General features: G+C 34.3%; 1 protein-coding gene and 1 long non-coding RNA gene across 2 annotated transcripts; one reads left to right on the forward strand and one right to left on the reverse strand.

Moving 5' to 3' along the window:
* Positions 1-357: 357 nt before the first annotated feature.
* LOC110889578 lies at positions 358-4,681 on the reverse strand. The gene is made up of 11 exons (XR_002563667.2): positions 4,274-4,681; positions 3,978-4,187; positions 3,798-3,879; positions 3,551-3,634; positions 2,959-3,036; positions 2,676-2,774; positions 2,071-2,513; positions 1,909-1,989; positions 1,698-1,771; positions 949-1,010; positions 358-829 (listed from the first exon to the last, which is right to left on the reverse strand). It is a non-coding gene; the product is annotated as an uncharacterized LOC110889578 (long non-coding RNA).
* Positions 4,682-9,296: 4,615 nt separating this feature from the next.
* Positions 9,297-14,114, forward strand: LOC110887755 (replication protein A 32 kDa subunit B). Its single transcript, XM_022135327.2, has 3 exons — positions 9,297-9,729; positions 11,308-11,395; positions 13,901-14,114. Exons 1-3 carry the CDS (start codon positions 9,303-9,305, stop codon positions 14,112-14,114), a joined length of 729 nt encoding a protein of 242 aa, XP_021991019.1. The 5' UTR covers positions 9,297-9,302.
* Positions 14,115-15,091: the final 977 nt, after the last annotated feature.

A 15,091-nucleotide genomic window follows, 5' to 3' on the forward strand; every position in this document is an offset into this window, starting at 1 on the left:
TTAGTTGAATTTTTATGATGTTCAACATCGCAAAAGGCGATCGTGTGTGGTTAATGATGTAAGTACTTAATATTTTAATAAATATGTTATATATCTACTTGAGCTAAGACTAATCAAATTATCGACAAGAGGTAAAGAACAAATTATTAGGAATAGAGAAAAACGTAACCCCATAGATTTTTTTAACTGATTCAAGAAACATGACAGGGTGTACTTTGAACAAATCAATGAACAAAAACATTAGGATTCCTTCTCAATCAAGAAAAAAGATGCACAATTTATGCTTATTAAAGTAAAACAGCTTATATTCATCAATCAAACTCTATGCACATGCACCCACAAGTTTGCTCAAAAATCAATCCAATCCAATCCAAACCTCAAACTTTTAATTTTCAATTTGATTTGTACATCACCAGAATTGATATTTGCACCAAAAGTTACAATTCATTAAACACCCCATACAACATCTCTAAGCATCTTTAATGGTATATGAATCAATCTTAGTGTTAGATGATATAAAACATTAAACAATTTCAAACTGATCAACCCGGAAACTTGGAAAGATAAGCCTTTTGAGCTGGATTGCTGATCCCACACTTCAAATCCACACTATAAGTAATCTATCGCGTCACTTTCTTACGTTGTTCACCTCCAACAGGTGTTTTATCAAAATTCACAATGACGTTCTTACTGGTGAAGAAACCAATAATGTGGACGGAAATGTCGAACTTTCTACTTCCTATCTGAAACGTACCTTTGGAGAGTCGTTCGTCATTTGATCATCATCTTGTATCGTTTTCAGCCTTGCTTTGTTTCTAAACTGAGACAACTAAAGTATATATATCACAATTAAAACAAATGAAAAGATATTTGTTAGTACCCAATGATTAAAAAAAAATTAAATAAAATAAATTGGCAGAATCATGCAAATCGAAGAACCATATTTACCTGGAATTGCTACCCTTGAACTGTTGAACATGCTAATCAGCCTGTCTATAATTCACACTCTTCTGTTGATTTTTTTTATTTATCGAAAAACAAATCGAGATCACCAGAAGTAATCAAAAGTAAAAAAAGATAAGTACTAAATAAATAATTAAAAGTTTATAGAGTAGTAGCCAAATTGTTAAAAAGCTTTTCTAAGTCTTCAAAGCACATGGGATTGAATTGGTCTAAATATGTCAACCTTGTAAAAAGTGGTGCAAGCATAGCTTGCAAAAAGAGAATAAAAACACAAGCCCCGTGGCTGAAAAAAAAACTACGCCAACCCCATATCCATTGTCAACATCCATTTCACCCAAGTTTACTCAAAAACACCTTTTCATGCTTAACTAATCTTGTAAATTGCATCCGGTCGACATTCATGCCAAGGCAAAAAAGAGCAGTTCCCTTTAAAATGGATTTTCAGATTGACTCCACTCCCGCGTCTTAGTTTTAAAGGCATGCTTGAGTGAGAAAAATGGATGGAGTTAAGTTAACAAAAAAGACAGAAATACCCTGACTTAAGTGAGAAAAATGGATGAAGTTAAAGAGCTGGATGAAAATAGCAAGACTTCAAAACTTTTGGATCCAGATGCGAAAAAACAAACCTTTAGAAGAAAGTCGCAAAACCGGCAAAAATTTTGAGGAACGAAATTGGAATTTTTCTCTAAATAAGAGAGAATGTATGTTTCACATCAATAATTGAATGTAAGCACCTGAGTAATTGCCCCAAAGCTTCCGAGAGTGATAATCACCAGCATCCTTTTTTTCCGCTAGCTTCTTATGTTGGCTGAAAATAACTTAAATACATTGATTACACGAAAAATAAAATGAAGATATAAATCAATTAAAATTAACAAATTAAGGTTTAATCATCGAAAGATTGCTAAATACGTAAACAGTTTAAATATTATTATTGAATCTTACCTAGCCTCAAAAGTATCGGTGTGAGAATCCTAACAAAGATGGTACTGAATGGTTAAGGGAGAAGTCCAACCAATCACGAATCTGCAATAATAAGTATCAACCCTTTTAATTTTTTGTTATGACAATACAAATATTTAAATTTATTTGTTATTTCAAAATAACCTGTTGCTTCATTTCATCAACCGAGCACAATCCAAGTAAGCCACGATCCCAACATGCTTGATGAAGCTCCTCTTCAGAAAGAGACTCCACACCCACTCCTTGGATCATCTTGTTGTCATCTTTTATTTTGGTACATGTATAAAAAGAAATATACAACTAATCTCTCAATGATTTAAGAAAAAATAAAAAGTAAATCACCTAATCTAGTGACCCGACTTAATTTGAAAATCCATCGCCAACGGCACCGATTAATTGTGAAAACATGTCGGCTCACAACCGAAACATGTCGGCTGTGATCCCATCTTCATCACCATTTTCGTGTGATTCTCTGTTCTCCAACGATTCTCCGTTCTCCGTTACAGGCTCCTCCTCTGTTTTGCTATTTTTGGCTTCCTTTGCTTTGGATGAATTAGATTTTCTTTTAGCATTCTTTTGCTTGAACTCTGAAACCATGAACAAAGCTGTTAACATAACAGTCACTGCCATCAGGGTTATATAGCAACCATAAAGCTTCATACAGACCCATGACATTTTATTAGCTATAACATAGAAAATAAATCAGAACAAGAGATTGCACACGTCATAGTAAATTAGTAATGGTTGACCTTCAAGAGAGGCTCTTAGTGGTGCAATGAATTCTGGAAACTCGATCTCTTCAAGCGCCTTGAATACGTCTTCAGCTTTAATTGTTTGCTCTTCAATTCCTTGCATATGTCATTTACCATAAAAAAATCACAACAAAACTGGGTTAAAAGATCACACCAACATCAAACTATATATTAATATATCATTTGCCCTATAATTTTTACAACAAGTAATCATACCAATAGAATAAACTTTGGAATAGTAATTTCATGGAATGAAGGGAATAAATAAAGTAGAAGCTACCTTTTATGGAAACCCAATTTTTTCTCGACTCCAATACGCCCAACATGTACGATCAATGGTCGATCAGGTTCACCATTTCTGAAATCATTCAAATAGAAATGAACAATGTTCCAACCATAGTATTTGGTGATTTTGTTTCAGATAAACCATTTTTTGGTCATTTTGTAAGAAAGTAAAATTATAGATTGATTTAATATAGACTTTGAATGATTTTCAACCCGCTTGACATCACATGTTCAAGCTATTTGACCCGTTCCCCTTTTAGCTCTTTTTTTATTTGACCCATCACAGTTCGAACCTAGCCCACATTAATGGGTCAAAGTTACCACCTCTAGTTTTTAATGAAAACCATAATTTTAGTTAGTCAAAGAAGAAGCGTACGATAGTATAATTCGCATTTCATGAGAGTGAAACTTCGGATGAAAGCTATCCGAATCCACACCCTTATTCCACAGACGAAATGTGTTATCTTAAAAACAAAATAAAAAACGTGTTATTTCATTAATAAAATAATCAATTAAAAATCTTTTTTTGACCGTTTATTTGGTGCATGGCATTAAAAAGTTAAGTTCATCCACATATATATAATTACATGCTGCAACTTTGTATTGTTGAAGATCCTTTGCAATAGCAGCTGATGGTATCAATGTAAGATCAGCAGCTTGGTGAAGAAACTCTGACAAAAAAAAAGAAAGAAAAACAACCTTCTTATATCAAAATTCCGAAACAATGAGATCTTGAATTATAAAAAAAATAAGAGCAAAAAAGGAAGAATCATTGCATACTTATAACTAACCACATTGTTAGTATAAAATAGCAAGTTTTGAACATATTGATACCTTTAACTACCTGGAACTATGCCACTTGTGTAAGGCGATTCAGCAGGCGACAATGCTGTTATATTTTTTAACACGAACGTGACTGTAACATTATTAGCACAAAAACAAACTCATCAAGCCATGTCTACTTCACTATTCTGATCAACTTTTTATGTAATTAAAAATAAAATATATTAATACCTGCAATATAGGATCAAACCTTAACCCTCAAAGAGCAGACATCCCTGCATTTCAATTGGATCCTTTGAAGTGTGACCTCAATGTCAATAACTTCACTTTTTTTCTTCTTCTTTCTGTACCAGAAATACCATTTTAATAGCCTCGTTTGCAAGAATTGAGCGTCCTAGTTTGTTAAATCCATTCTTTTAGCTCAAAGTGAATAATTCCAACCTATACTTTAATACACATACAACATGACTCTTCTATACACTTGAAAAAAACATTGAAACAAACAATGATATAAATAATCCCTTTACCTGTTGTCTCCCACAAAGTCTGTGGAAACCAGATCCTGATCGGTGTAACCTAAGATCACTGAAGATTCTTCATCTTCCGTTACAGCTTCATCTGAAAGCTTCGGAATCTTGAGTTTTATCACCATCTTCCCATCACTGGACGACGATCCGATCATCATGTTCCGATCGTCTTCATCATCCCACTAATCTGTAATCATCTTCTCCATCAATCAGTTAACAGATTGGTCGATTAATCAAGAACAAACAGTGAACAAACCCTAAAGAAGATGAAGTGAAAAACCCATCTCGAATAATCAACTAACGGAATTGGGGTTTGAGAAAAGATTAAGAAAACGGAATGAAGCTTGAATCATGGATCGGAGATGAGAAGAATATGGCGGCTCTTCAAGTGTGGGATGACGGTGTGAACAAATGATGGATTAGAATGATTAGGGTTTTTTTTATTTCAATATATACCCGGGTTAAAAAAACGGGTTTGGATAACCCAATTCGGATCCCGTGTGAAAACATAAGGTTTCTCACAATTTTCCCGCCAAAAATCTATTTTGGTTGCACCAGCACTTGACACGTGTCCCACACTTTATTCATATATTATATATATAGATTACTAAATTTGGGTTTGTACCTTTTCGTTTAAAAGTCATGTTCTTTAGAAACAATTACCATTTATATAAAGCTGAAGGGTTGTATATATACAATGGCGTCCTTTTAGAAAGGTTTGGACGGAAAATAGCATTGCTATATAAAGGCTGCGTTTAGATCTAAAATGAAGCGATGTTCCGTTCAAAAATAAATAAAATGAAACGGTGTTCTTTTGATTTATTCCAAGCGCCAGGTGCTTTTCTTAAATAAAAGGTATCCTAATTGGACCAGTCCAATCTGTTAGGCTATGTGAGCCCTGACCAAGTTGAAGTTGTTCCATTAAGGTTAGATCTACCATTCACGTATTAATAGAAGGGTTTGTATCAATAAGAACATGTTCCGCGTTTTCAACAATTATCAAAGCCTTTTTTTTTTAAACCGGTTTGGGTTACAACCCAGTTTAAAAGGGGAAAATGATCGATTTGGTTAGGTTTGACCAGTTTGAAAGCAGTTTATAACCCGCTATCTTCGTTTTAAACCGGTTTGAACGGAGGGTTCTCAAACCGACTACAACCCTGTGGTTTAGTGCGGGTAGTTCTTTACAATACTCTTTGATATTACTAGTCTACAAGCTCTTTGGTCTAAGATTTTCTATCTAGCCTCTTTCTACCAATTGTTATTTGTTTCGCTCAGTCTACAAACAAAAAGCTTTGACATTTACATATGCTGTTCGTAAAATCTAATGTTTAATTATTTTGATTAACTAAGAGGGTGTTTGGGATTACGTTTTGAAGTGATTATTTGATTATTGCGTTTGTAAAACATAAATAATCTAAAAAAGTGTTTGGATGAAAAAGTGATTATCTGCCTCCAAAACGCAGTTTTGGAGAAGCATGTACATACATGCTTTTTTAAAACGCAACGCATAATCTATTTTGAAAACGTAACATCAAACACCTCCTAAAATACAAATATAAATGTTATTGTATTAATGTGACGTTTATCCATACGCTTTGACCTCTTGACCCAATGGGTCACATCACAAGATAATAACAAAAAAATGTAATTAATCAATCTAGACCGCCGTGTCACATGAAAACTACACATCTGAAAGTACAAAATAATATCTCAAAATTCCTTTTTTTTGAACGACCAACAAAAAAAATTTATTCATCATCTAGCAAGGTGCTAGCACCATAAATACATCCACCAAACAAAAACCAAAAAAGGACTACAATTAAACAGAGAAAAACCAATCAAAGCTTATAGTTGTAACATAATATAACTTCAGCACCTTTCAAAATACTTCGAACCTGCTCCATCTATCCCAATTCAGATTGCCATCCTTTGAACGATATTTGACCCATTGGAAGCTCATATGTTTTATTTCCTCCACCGCCACAGGAATTGAGGCAGGGGTTTGTTCGAAAACGACCTTGTTTCTCATCCTCCAAATACTCCAAAGGTACACAAGTGTAATGGCATGTATCGCTTTCTTTATTTTGGGAGATCCAGACACCAGGTCATTTATTTGAATCAGATCCATTATGCTAAAGATGAAAAAATTTGGTATCTTACACCATTGCAAAATTACGGTCCATACCATTTGAGCAAACTGGCATGACACGAAAAGATGCTCGCTTGTTTCTAGAACTTCATTTCATAGTGGACAGGTTGTCGAAGCCGTATGGATACCTTTTAACTCTAGTGCATTTCTTGTCGGCAGCCTTTCCACCATCGCTCGCCAATCTACTATACCGACCTTTTTTGGCGTCCAGTTATTCCATTTGAATATTGTACTTGGCGGCGACCTATTAGTGGAAATAACATGATGTTTGATAGTAGCGACTGAAAAAATCCCATTCGGATCAAGACCCCATATCCAACGATCTTTTTTATCAACACACTTAATACCGGAAAGTTTCTGTACAAGTTGTTGCAATTCCGCTGTTTCTTCCACCGAGGACGGTGCACGATTCCAAACCCATGATAAAGAGACACCTAACGTAGTGTTAATAATTCGGGCCGATACTGTGCACATTTTATCAGACTCTATGCTAAACAAACCTGGAAACTCGTGAGCCAGTGGTAATTCTCCAAGCCATGTATCTAACCAAAATAATATATCAGTTCCATTTCCCATCGCTCCTTTTAATTGGTTTCTTAAACTTAGATTTGAATTTTCTAAGTCGGCCGAGATATTCCGAATTTGCTTCCAAGGACCGGGTAACGATAGCTTGACTGGAATGTAGTTCCATGATCTCGACTTGTTATGGAAAGTCCAAATTACCTTTCTCCACAAACTGTCTTTCTCCACCTTGAACCTCCACCACCATTTCGCTAGCATAGCGAGATTAGTGTCTTTTAGAGAACCGAAACCTACCCCGCCATATTCAACCGGGGCTATTACCTTCTCCCAAGCGATCCAATTACCTTTATTTTTATCCTCTGTACCGCTCCAAAAAAATGATCTCCGAATACTCTCGAGTTCTTTAATAACTTGGACCGGGGCCTTGTATAATGAAAAGTAATAGTTCGGAAGCGAATTAAGAACTGACTTTATGAGTGTGATTCTTCCACCACAAGAGAGGGTTTTCCCTTTCCATATAGACAACCGGTTTTTAAAGACTTCTAGAACCGGCTTCCAGTTTTTTATTAGGTTCATATTGCCACCAACTTGAAGGCCCTGGTATTTAAATGGGAATGATCCAGCTTTGCATCCTAATACATTAGCCATAACCTCAGCTTCATTGTGCTCTATTCCAACGCCAAAAATGTTACTTTCTGCAAGATTTACCTTGAGCCCGGACGCCATGAAAAAACATCTAAGGATTCTTCTTAAGTTTTTTGCATTCTCAACCGACCATTTCCCGAGAAAAACTACATCGTCCGCATATAGCAAGTGCGTTAAAATTGGCCCGTTCGTAGAGCATTTAATGCCTTGAAATAACCCAATCGAGGAAGCCTTGTGCATAATGCCTGTTAAAGCCTCCATTGCCATGATGAATAAGAACGGGGATAATGGGTCACCCTGACGGAGGCCGCGAGTGCAGTTAAATTCCAATGTGGGAGAACCATTTACAAGTACGGAGGCCCGAGAAGATTGAAGAATAGCCATAGCCCACATACACCACCTAGGTGGAAAATTCATTTGAATCATGATGGAGTTAAGAAAATCCCAATTAAGCGAATCATAGGCCTTATGAATGTCAACTTTGTTAAATATCTCAAAATTCATTTCAGGCAACCGTTGTTAAAGCAAAAGTTATCCCAACTTTTAATTATAATAATTTCAAGGGTAAAAAGTGTTTCAAGGGTAAAAAGTATTTCAGGCAACCGTTGTTAAAGCAAAAGTTATCCCAACTTTTAATTATAATAATTTCAAGGGTAAAAAGTGTTTCACAGCTTACTAACTCAGTAAAACAAAAGTAGTCCTGACTTTAACAATTATATATTTTGTTATATTTCTTATATACCAAAAACTTAGCATTAATAACAAAGGAAGATGTATATTTCAAAATTTTAAACGTAGTTAAATTCTTGTGTATAAGTAGTTTCGTTAATTATTAGGTAGTGTTCATTTCACAGAATGGAATGAAATCTTGATAGAATTGGAATTGAATAATAACATAAGGAAGAGAATCTATATTCCAATTCCATTCAAATTTAATTCCATTTTGCAAAACAAACACACCTAAATTACAAATCAAATTTTAATTTCTCAAATTCCGATTCCAATTCCATTACAATTCATGAAATAACTAAAGAAAGTATGGGAATGACATCTAACCCTTGTAAGGTCTTACTTGTTCCATGGAAGAGGCCCGTGATCATCACCTTTTTCAAGGTATGTCACTTACAAGATGTTTGTGTTAGAAAAGGAAAAAAATAATTTAGAGAAAATTATTGATTCCTCAAGATCATCTCCATATTTAAGTATTTTCTTTTATTTGTTCTTGTAAAGCCTATAAATAAAGGCTCGTTTTTCCCTGTTTTGTATGGAAGAAATATATCAATAAAATTCAATTCCTTTTAAATATTCTTTCCCATCTCTGATTATCATTTACAACATGGTATCAGAGCAGAGTTGTGATCCTTGAAAACTCTGTTCGTCAATCTCAAACCAAAACCAAAATCGTTCAACAAACCTCAAACAAATCGATCTTTGTCAAACTCCCCAACGAAGAGTCAATCTTCGTTCAAACCCCCCCAACGAAGATTCTGTCTTCGCCTTCGTCAACCAGTTCCCCAACGAACCTTTCAATCGACGAACCTTGCAACCGCTTCAACCCAAAAGGGGGAAATAAATTGGCGGGAACACATTTCATTCATCTGTCAGTAGGGTTTCAAACTTTCAACCCTAACTCCCAAATTCATTCTCTCACAACAAATCAACAATCACTGTTAGATATCTTTCACCATACATCAACTCTGATCGGAAAAAAACATGTACGGTGGCGAGTTCGACGGCGCTGCCGCCTTCTCCGGCGGAGGTTTCATGCCTTCTCAGGCCACTCAGACTACAGATCCATTCCCCTCCGCCTTAAGCAAGCATCGTGATAAGCAGACGCTGATTCCATTAACCGTGAAGCAAATCAACAAAGCGTTTTTGTCAAATGTCGATAAAGTGAATTTTCTCATTGACGGTGTTGATGTCAATAACGTTAAGTTGGTTGGGATGGTGCTGAATAAAGCTGAGAGGGTTACTGATGTTTCTTTTGTGCTTGATGATGGTACGGGTCGTATTGACTGTAACAGATGGGTTCATGAGGCTGTTGACACGAAGGAGATGGAAGCGATATTGGAAGGAATGTATGTTCAAGTTCATGGACAACTAAAAGGCTTTCAAGGGAAGAAGCAGTTAGTGATTTTTGGTATTTTATGCAGGCGAAGGGATAGGGCTCCCTTTCTTTTAGATAAAAAAAATATTAAAAGAAAAACCAAGCATCAACCTTCCGCTCAAAAAAAAATAATAAACAAAGCTAAAAAAAACAATGCTAAAAAAAATCAAAGCTCAAAAAAAATAAATAAATAAATAAATAAACCAAAGCTCAAAAATCAAAACCAAACCAAAACAAAATCAAAACCCAAACAAATGCCAAAACCCAAATGGCCAAGTTGTTTTTCAGCTTGAGGGGGAACCAAAAACCCAAAAAAAAGGAAAAAAAAAAACCAAAACTCAAAACCCAAATTCTCAAATCAAAACAAAACCTTTTTTCAAAACAAAATCCAAAACCAAAACCAATCCAAGTTGAATCGTGGCAATCCCACAATTCAACTTGAGGGGGAGTGTTAGAAAAGGAAAAAAATAATTTAGAGAAAATTATTGATTCCTCAAGATCATCTCCATATTTAAGTATTTTCTTTTATTTGTTCTTGTAAAGCCTATAAATAAAGGCTCGTTTTTCCCTGTTTTGTATGGAAGAAATATATCAATAAAATTCAATTCCTTTTAAATATTCTTTCCCATCTCTGATTATCATTTACAACAGTTTGAGACTAATTTTCAGTCTCATTACTTCCCTTCAAATGGTTGAACTCGAGCCTGTTAATTGGATACTAAAAATCAGTCCTTAATCCGTTCATATATAAAAGGTTTTCCAAACTAAATATCAATCCCTATTTTGATTCATGTTTTTGGAATATTAAGAACTGATTTTCAGTCTCTAATATGTTCCCTCCATATTATACATTGAAGATCAGTCACCAAGACATTTGTGCCATTTTTCATTACAGATGAGACTTATTTGGGACTGATAATCAGTCACGAGAAAGGTTCCCACCAAAATCTTATATTACTTGTAAATATTTCTTATTGAAATTTAGTCTCAAATAAGATGGAAAAATATTAGCGACTGATTATCAGTCATTAACACGAGTCGTAAACAAATCAATCCCAAATATTATTAGTAATTGATTAATCAGTCCTCAGATATTATGTATTTGAGACTGATATTTTAGTCTCTGATAGTTTAGTCTCTAATAGTCACTTTTCTTGTAGTGGACACACACACACACCGACTCTTTGGCATTATTGAGGTATGAAAAGGGATGGACATTTCTACCATAACGCTAAATGAGGAGAAAATGGAAATAAATGATTGAAATGGTATTAAGAGTCGTTAACCATTACATATTTTAAAGAGGCATTATGATGCTGATGTGGCAGAAAATGTCTCTTATAGGACATTAACCATTACGGATGGTCTAATTGTATATATTGTAATTAGCTCTATTTTTCATTAATTGCTATAGAGTACTAATAACAAACAATAATCCCAAGAAAACAAATTTCACAACTCATAATTTTCGATCATCGTGTAGGTCACAAGACTATACCAAGAAATGAAACCTAAATTATCATTGTTGAGAGAAGAAGAATCTTTAACATGGGGTTTTTATATAAATACAATCAAATATTATATTTTCTATGTTTTTTTTAATTGCATTAGGAAACATCCCTAATTTTTCTTGGGATTTAGCCAATTTCCATACAATTGAAAGGAGATTAAAAGAAAAAGAGTTCTTTACCAAACTATTGTTGGTGGAATAAATATTTATCAAAATAGTGTTTCTCATTTATTTTGTAATTACCTTTTGTTTTTTAACTTATATATTAAACATTTTTACACACACCTATATATTTGAAGTTAATCAATCCGTTATCTATTTTTTTAACTTTCTTATCATATATTTCTTTTTTACCAATCCAATAATTTTCTTTTATTTCTTTGTTTTTTCCAATCAACCCATTATACTTTTTTTACCAATAACTCCTTTTTTAAATAACTCCTTTTTTTCAATCAATATTAGCTCTGTGTGCACGAAGCGAACAATCAATGAACAAAGTTTTTTGTTCGTTTGTTTAAGTTTGTAAACGTTTGTTTATTTCTATTCATTTACATTCATCTATGTCCGTTTATTTAGAACAAACATGTAACAAACGAGTCGGAATAGGTTGCCATTTCATGTCCATTCATTCTCGATTATCTTTTGTTTCTCTCATTTCACTTTTTTTTTAAGATTTGGAGGTATTAATTTAATATTTAAAATCTTTTTATATATCTTTTACAAATCATTATCAAGAAAATCTAATATTTATAAATAATATTGATTCACTGATCATACTATTTAGTATTTCTAATATATTTTAAATAGAGTGGACAATAAAATGGAATCAAAATAAAAAAATTCTAAAAAATGTTTGAAACTAGCATCTCCTAAAAAGCCATAAAGCTCTAAGCTCTTGTTTTTTACAAACACTACTTTCTGAGTTGTGTTGGGATTGTTTTTATTTTGGGTAAGACCAATGTACGAATTGACTAACTAAATACATTGGGATTGTTTCAAGGAACACTATTTTGGTAAATATTTTTTCCACTAACACTAGTTTGAGAAAAAACTCATTAAAAGAGACTTTAAAGAAACAATTTCTGCATCCGTTTTATTACAACTAATCATCTCTATTTCTAAGGGTAAAGGGAGTGGAGCGGTGAACTCGACGGCAAAGGAGTTTGCCGCGCGGCAACACCGCCGCCGGCCTCCTTTGCCGCTCGGCAAACTTGAACAAGCGGGGAACAGTGGCGGACCCAGGAATTTTTTCATGGGGGTGCGGAATATTTTTAAAAATTTTAGGCCCCTAGGTATATAAGTAAAAACCGGTTCGTATCGGGTCGGGTTATGTAAAACAAACGAACATCAAACTAAATTCATATAAACATCAAAAACATGTCAAACCTTGTTACAAACATAATTAAAACGTCGACGCCCTACGAGTTTTCATTTTTTGAAATTTATCCAAAACATCATCTAAAATTAAAATTCTTAAGCAATTCTTTCTCTATATAACATAAGTTTATCGCTCCATAACACAATGTTTCAAATTTAATTTTAATTTTCAACTATTCAAGCCTTAGAAATCATAACGTAAGTTGTAATCACCCTAAAAATATATAAACAACATAATCTAAATATATATAAACAACATAATCACCCTAAAAATCATCTAAACAACCATAAACAACGTCAAAACACACAAAATTTCAAACCTATTTAACAACTTTATTACCCTTTTTTCTCCTATAATATCAACCAAAGTCATCAAAATAACAAAGAAACTTACCCGTGTTCGGATTCCGGTTAGATTTGGTGTCAAACGACGGTGGTATGGTGGCTATTTATGGTGGTCGCCGGCTGCTGGACTGTTGTCATTGGTTGATGTTGTTCGTTGGCAGTGCAGGGACGCAAGAGAGAGAGAGAGTGGGAGAGAATTTCTAAAGGTTTTGGGCTTTAATTATTTTATTATAGTTTGAAATATTGTTGGGTTTGGTTAATGGGCTAAAACTTAGTGGGCTAACTAGTTAGGAATTATAAGTGGGTAAATGTATGGGTATTTGGGTTTAATTAGTTAGGTATTAAAAGTTATATAATTTAGGTAGTATTTTTTTTTAAATAGAAGTTTACTAAAAATATAAAATATAAATTGATAACACTTTTTACCTAAGGGGTGCAGACGAAAAATTTCAAGGGTGCGGTCGAAAAAATCCAAGGGGTGCGGACGAAAAATTCCAAGGGGTGCGGACAGGATTTTCGACGGAAATTAGCACTAATTTTTTTTTCCCCGGGGGTGCGCCCGCCCACCTTAAGGTGGGCTTGGGTCCGCCCCTGGCGGGGAAGCATCACCGAATCGGGAAAGAGAGAATGATGATGATTGATGTGTGTGTGTATGTGTTGATGTGTGTGTATATATATATAAAGTTTACCACTTTCAACTGTTTAACCACTGCCAACACTTTTCGCCAATGTTTAAACTCTTCACACTTATTGACATGGCACACTCTGATTGGTCGATTTTGAAGTTTGCCACTTTCACCTGTTTAACCACTCTCTTCACCCTAATTATTGATAATCACTTTATTATTTTCAGAACATATATTTAACAAAATGCCATGTCTTCAATGCTAATCATAGGTCTTGTTTGAAAGTCGCATCATTGCAGCACAACTTACTCTATTTTGCCTTATATAATTATAATTATATTTGCAGTGTGCACATACATCTAACTAAGTTTGAACCTGCACATGCTCTCAATTTTCTAATGTATCAGGGTGAAATAATAGCCCGAGAAGAACTTGAACTACAAAGAGCAAATGCCTTTGAAGGATTAGAGGGCCCTAATATGTTAGAGTCACTTATAGTCGCAAAAGTTAACGAACTTACTCTCAAGAGGCTAGCAAAGTTTGTATTTGGGTTGCAATAAACTGAAAATCAGTTATTACATTTGGATGTTACAAGACGGTGGGAGTTGGCTACAAAGTCCATTTTTCCTACAAAGTGTACAAAGTCATAAAACACACTCAAAACCATCGTTGTTAAAAGCCATCGCCTTTTGCGCCTAGGCCCAATTTCCAGGCGAGGCGAGGCAATTGCACCTTAAGTCAAGGCAATTGCGCTTTAATTCTTCAGGCGCAGATTCCAACGAGACTCCTAGATCCGGAGAGTTTCCGGCCAAATTCTCTAAATTCCGACAAAATTCCAGCTACAATACTACTTTTATCTAACGAAAACTACTTTTCTACACTAATACACTAATATTTTATAACTTTTGGCCCTAAATAGATGATAGTAAATAATATATAATAGCTTTAGTTTATTTATTTGAAGAATAATATTAATTTTCTAATACACAAAAAAATTTTCATTGTGCGCTTTATTTTTCTCAGGCCCTTGCTTTTTTTGCGCCTTACGCCTAGGCCCCAAGCGAGGCATATGCGCCTTGAGTGCGCCTAGCGCCTTTAATAACTATATTCAAAACCCACAAATAACATAGTGGAGATTACTAAAACACCATATTTGTGGGTTTTGTATTGTGTTTTGAATGATAAGGCTTTGATTATTGAATGACTAACATTAGCGTGTTTTATGTTGATTATCATGTTGTGTTTTATATTTATATTTGTATGATGGTGTGTTTGAAATTTTTTAGGAATGTTAGGGTTTAGATATTGTGTTTTAGTGATTATCAATATGTTATTTATGGGTTTTGAGTGTGTTTTATGGCTGAAATTGTGGTGTTTTAAGACTTTGTACACTTTGTAGGAAAAATGGACTTTGTAGCGGAAGCTCACCCTGTTACAAGATATCCCGATTCTTCATTAATTATATCCAAAACATCCCGTTCGATACTCTTTGGTGATGGAGTATGTTATGAAGACGGTTACGAGAAAGATGATGAGT

The sequence above is a fragment of the Helianthus annuus genome, chromosome 11 (genome assembly GCF_002127325.2).
Source record: "Helianthus annuus cultivar XRQ/B chromosome 11, HanXRQr2.0-SUNRISE, whole genome shotgun sequence".
Classification (NCBI taxonomy): Eukaryota; Viridiplantae; Streptophyta; class Magnoliopsida; order Asterales; family Asteraceae; genus Helianthus; species Helianthus annuus.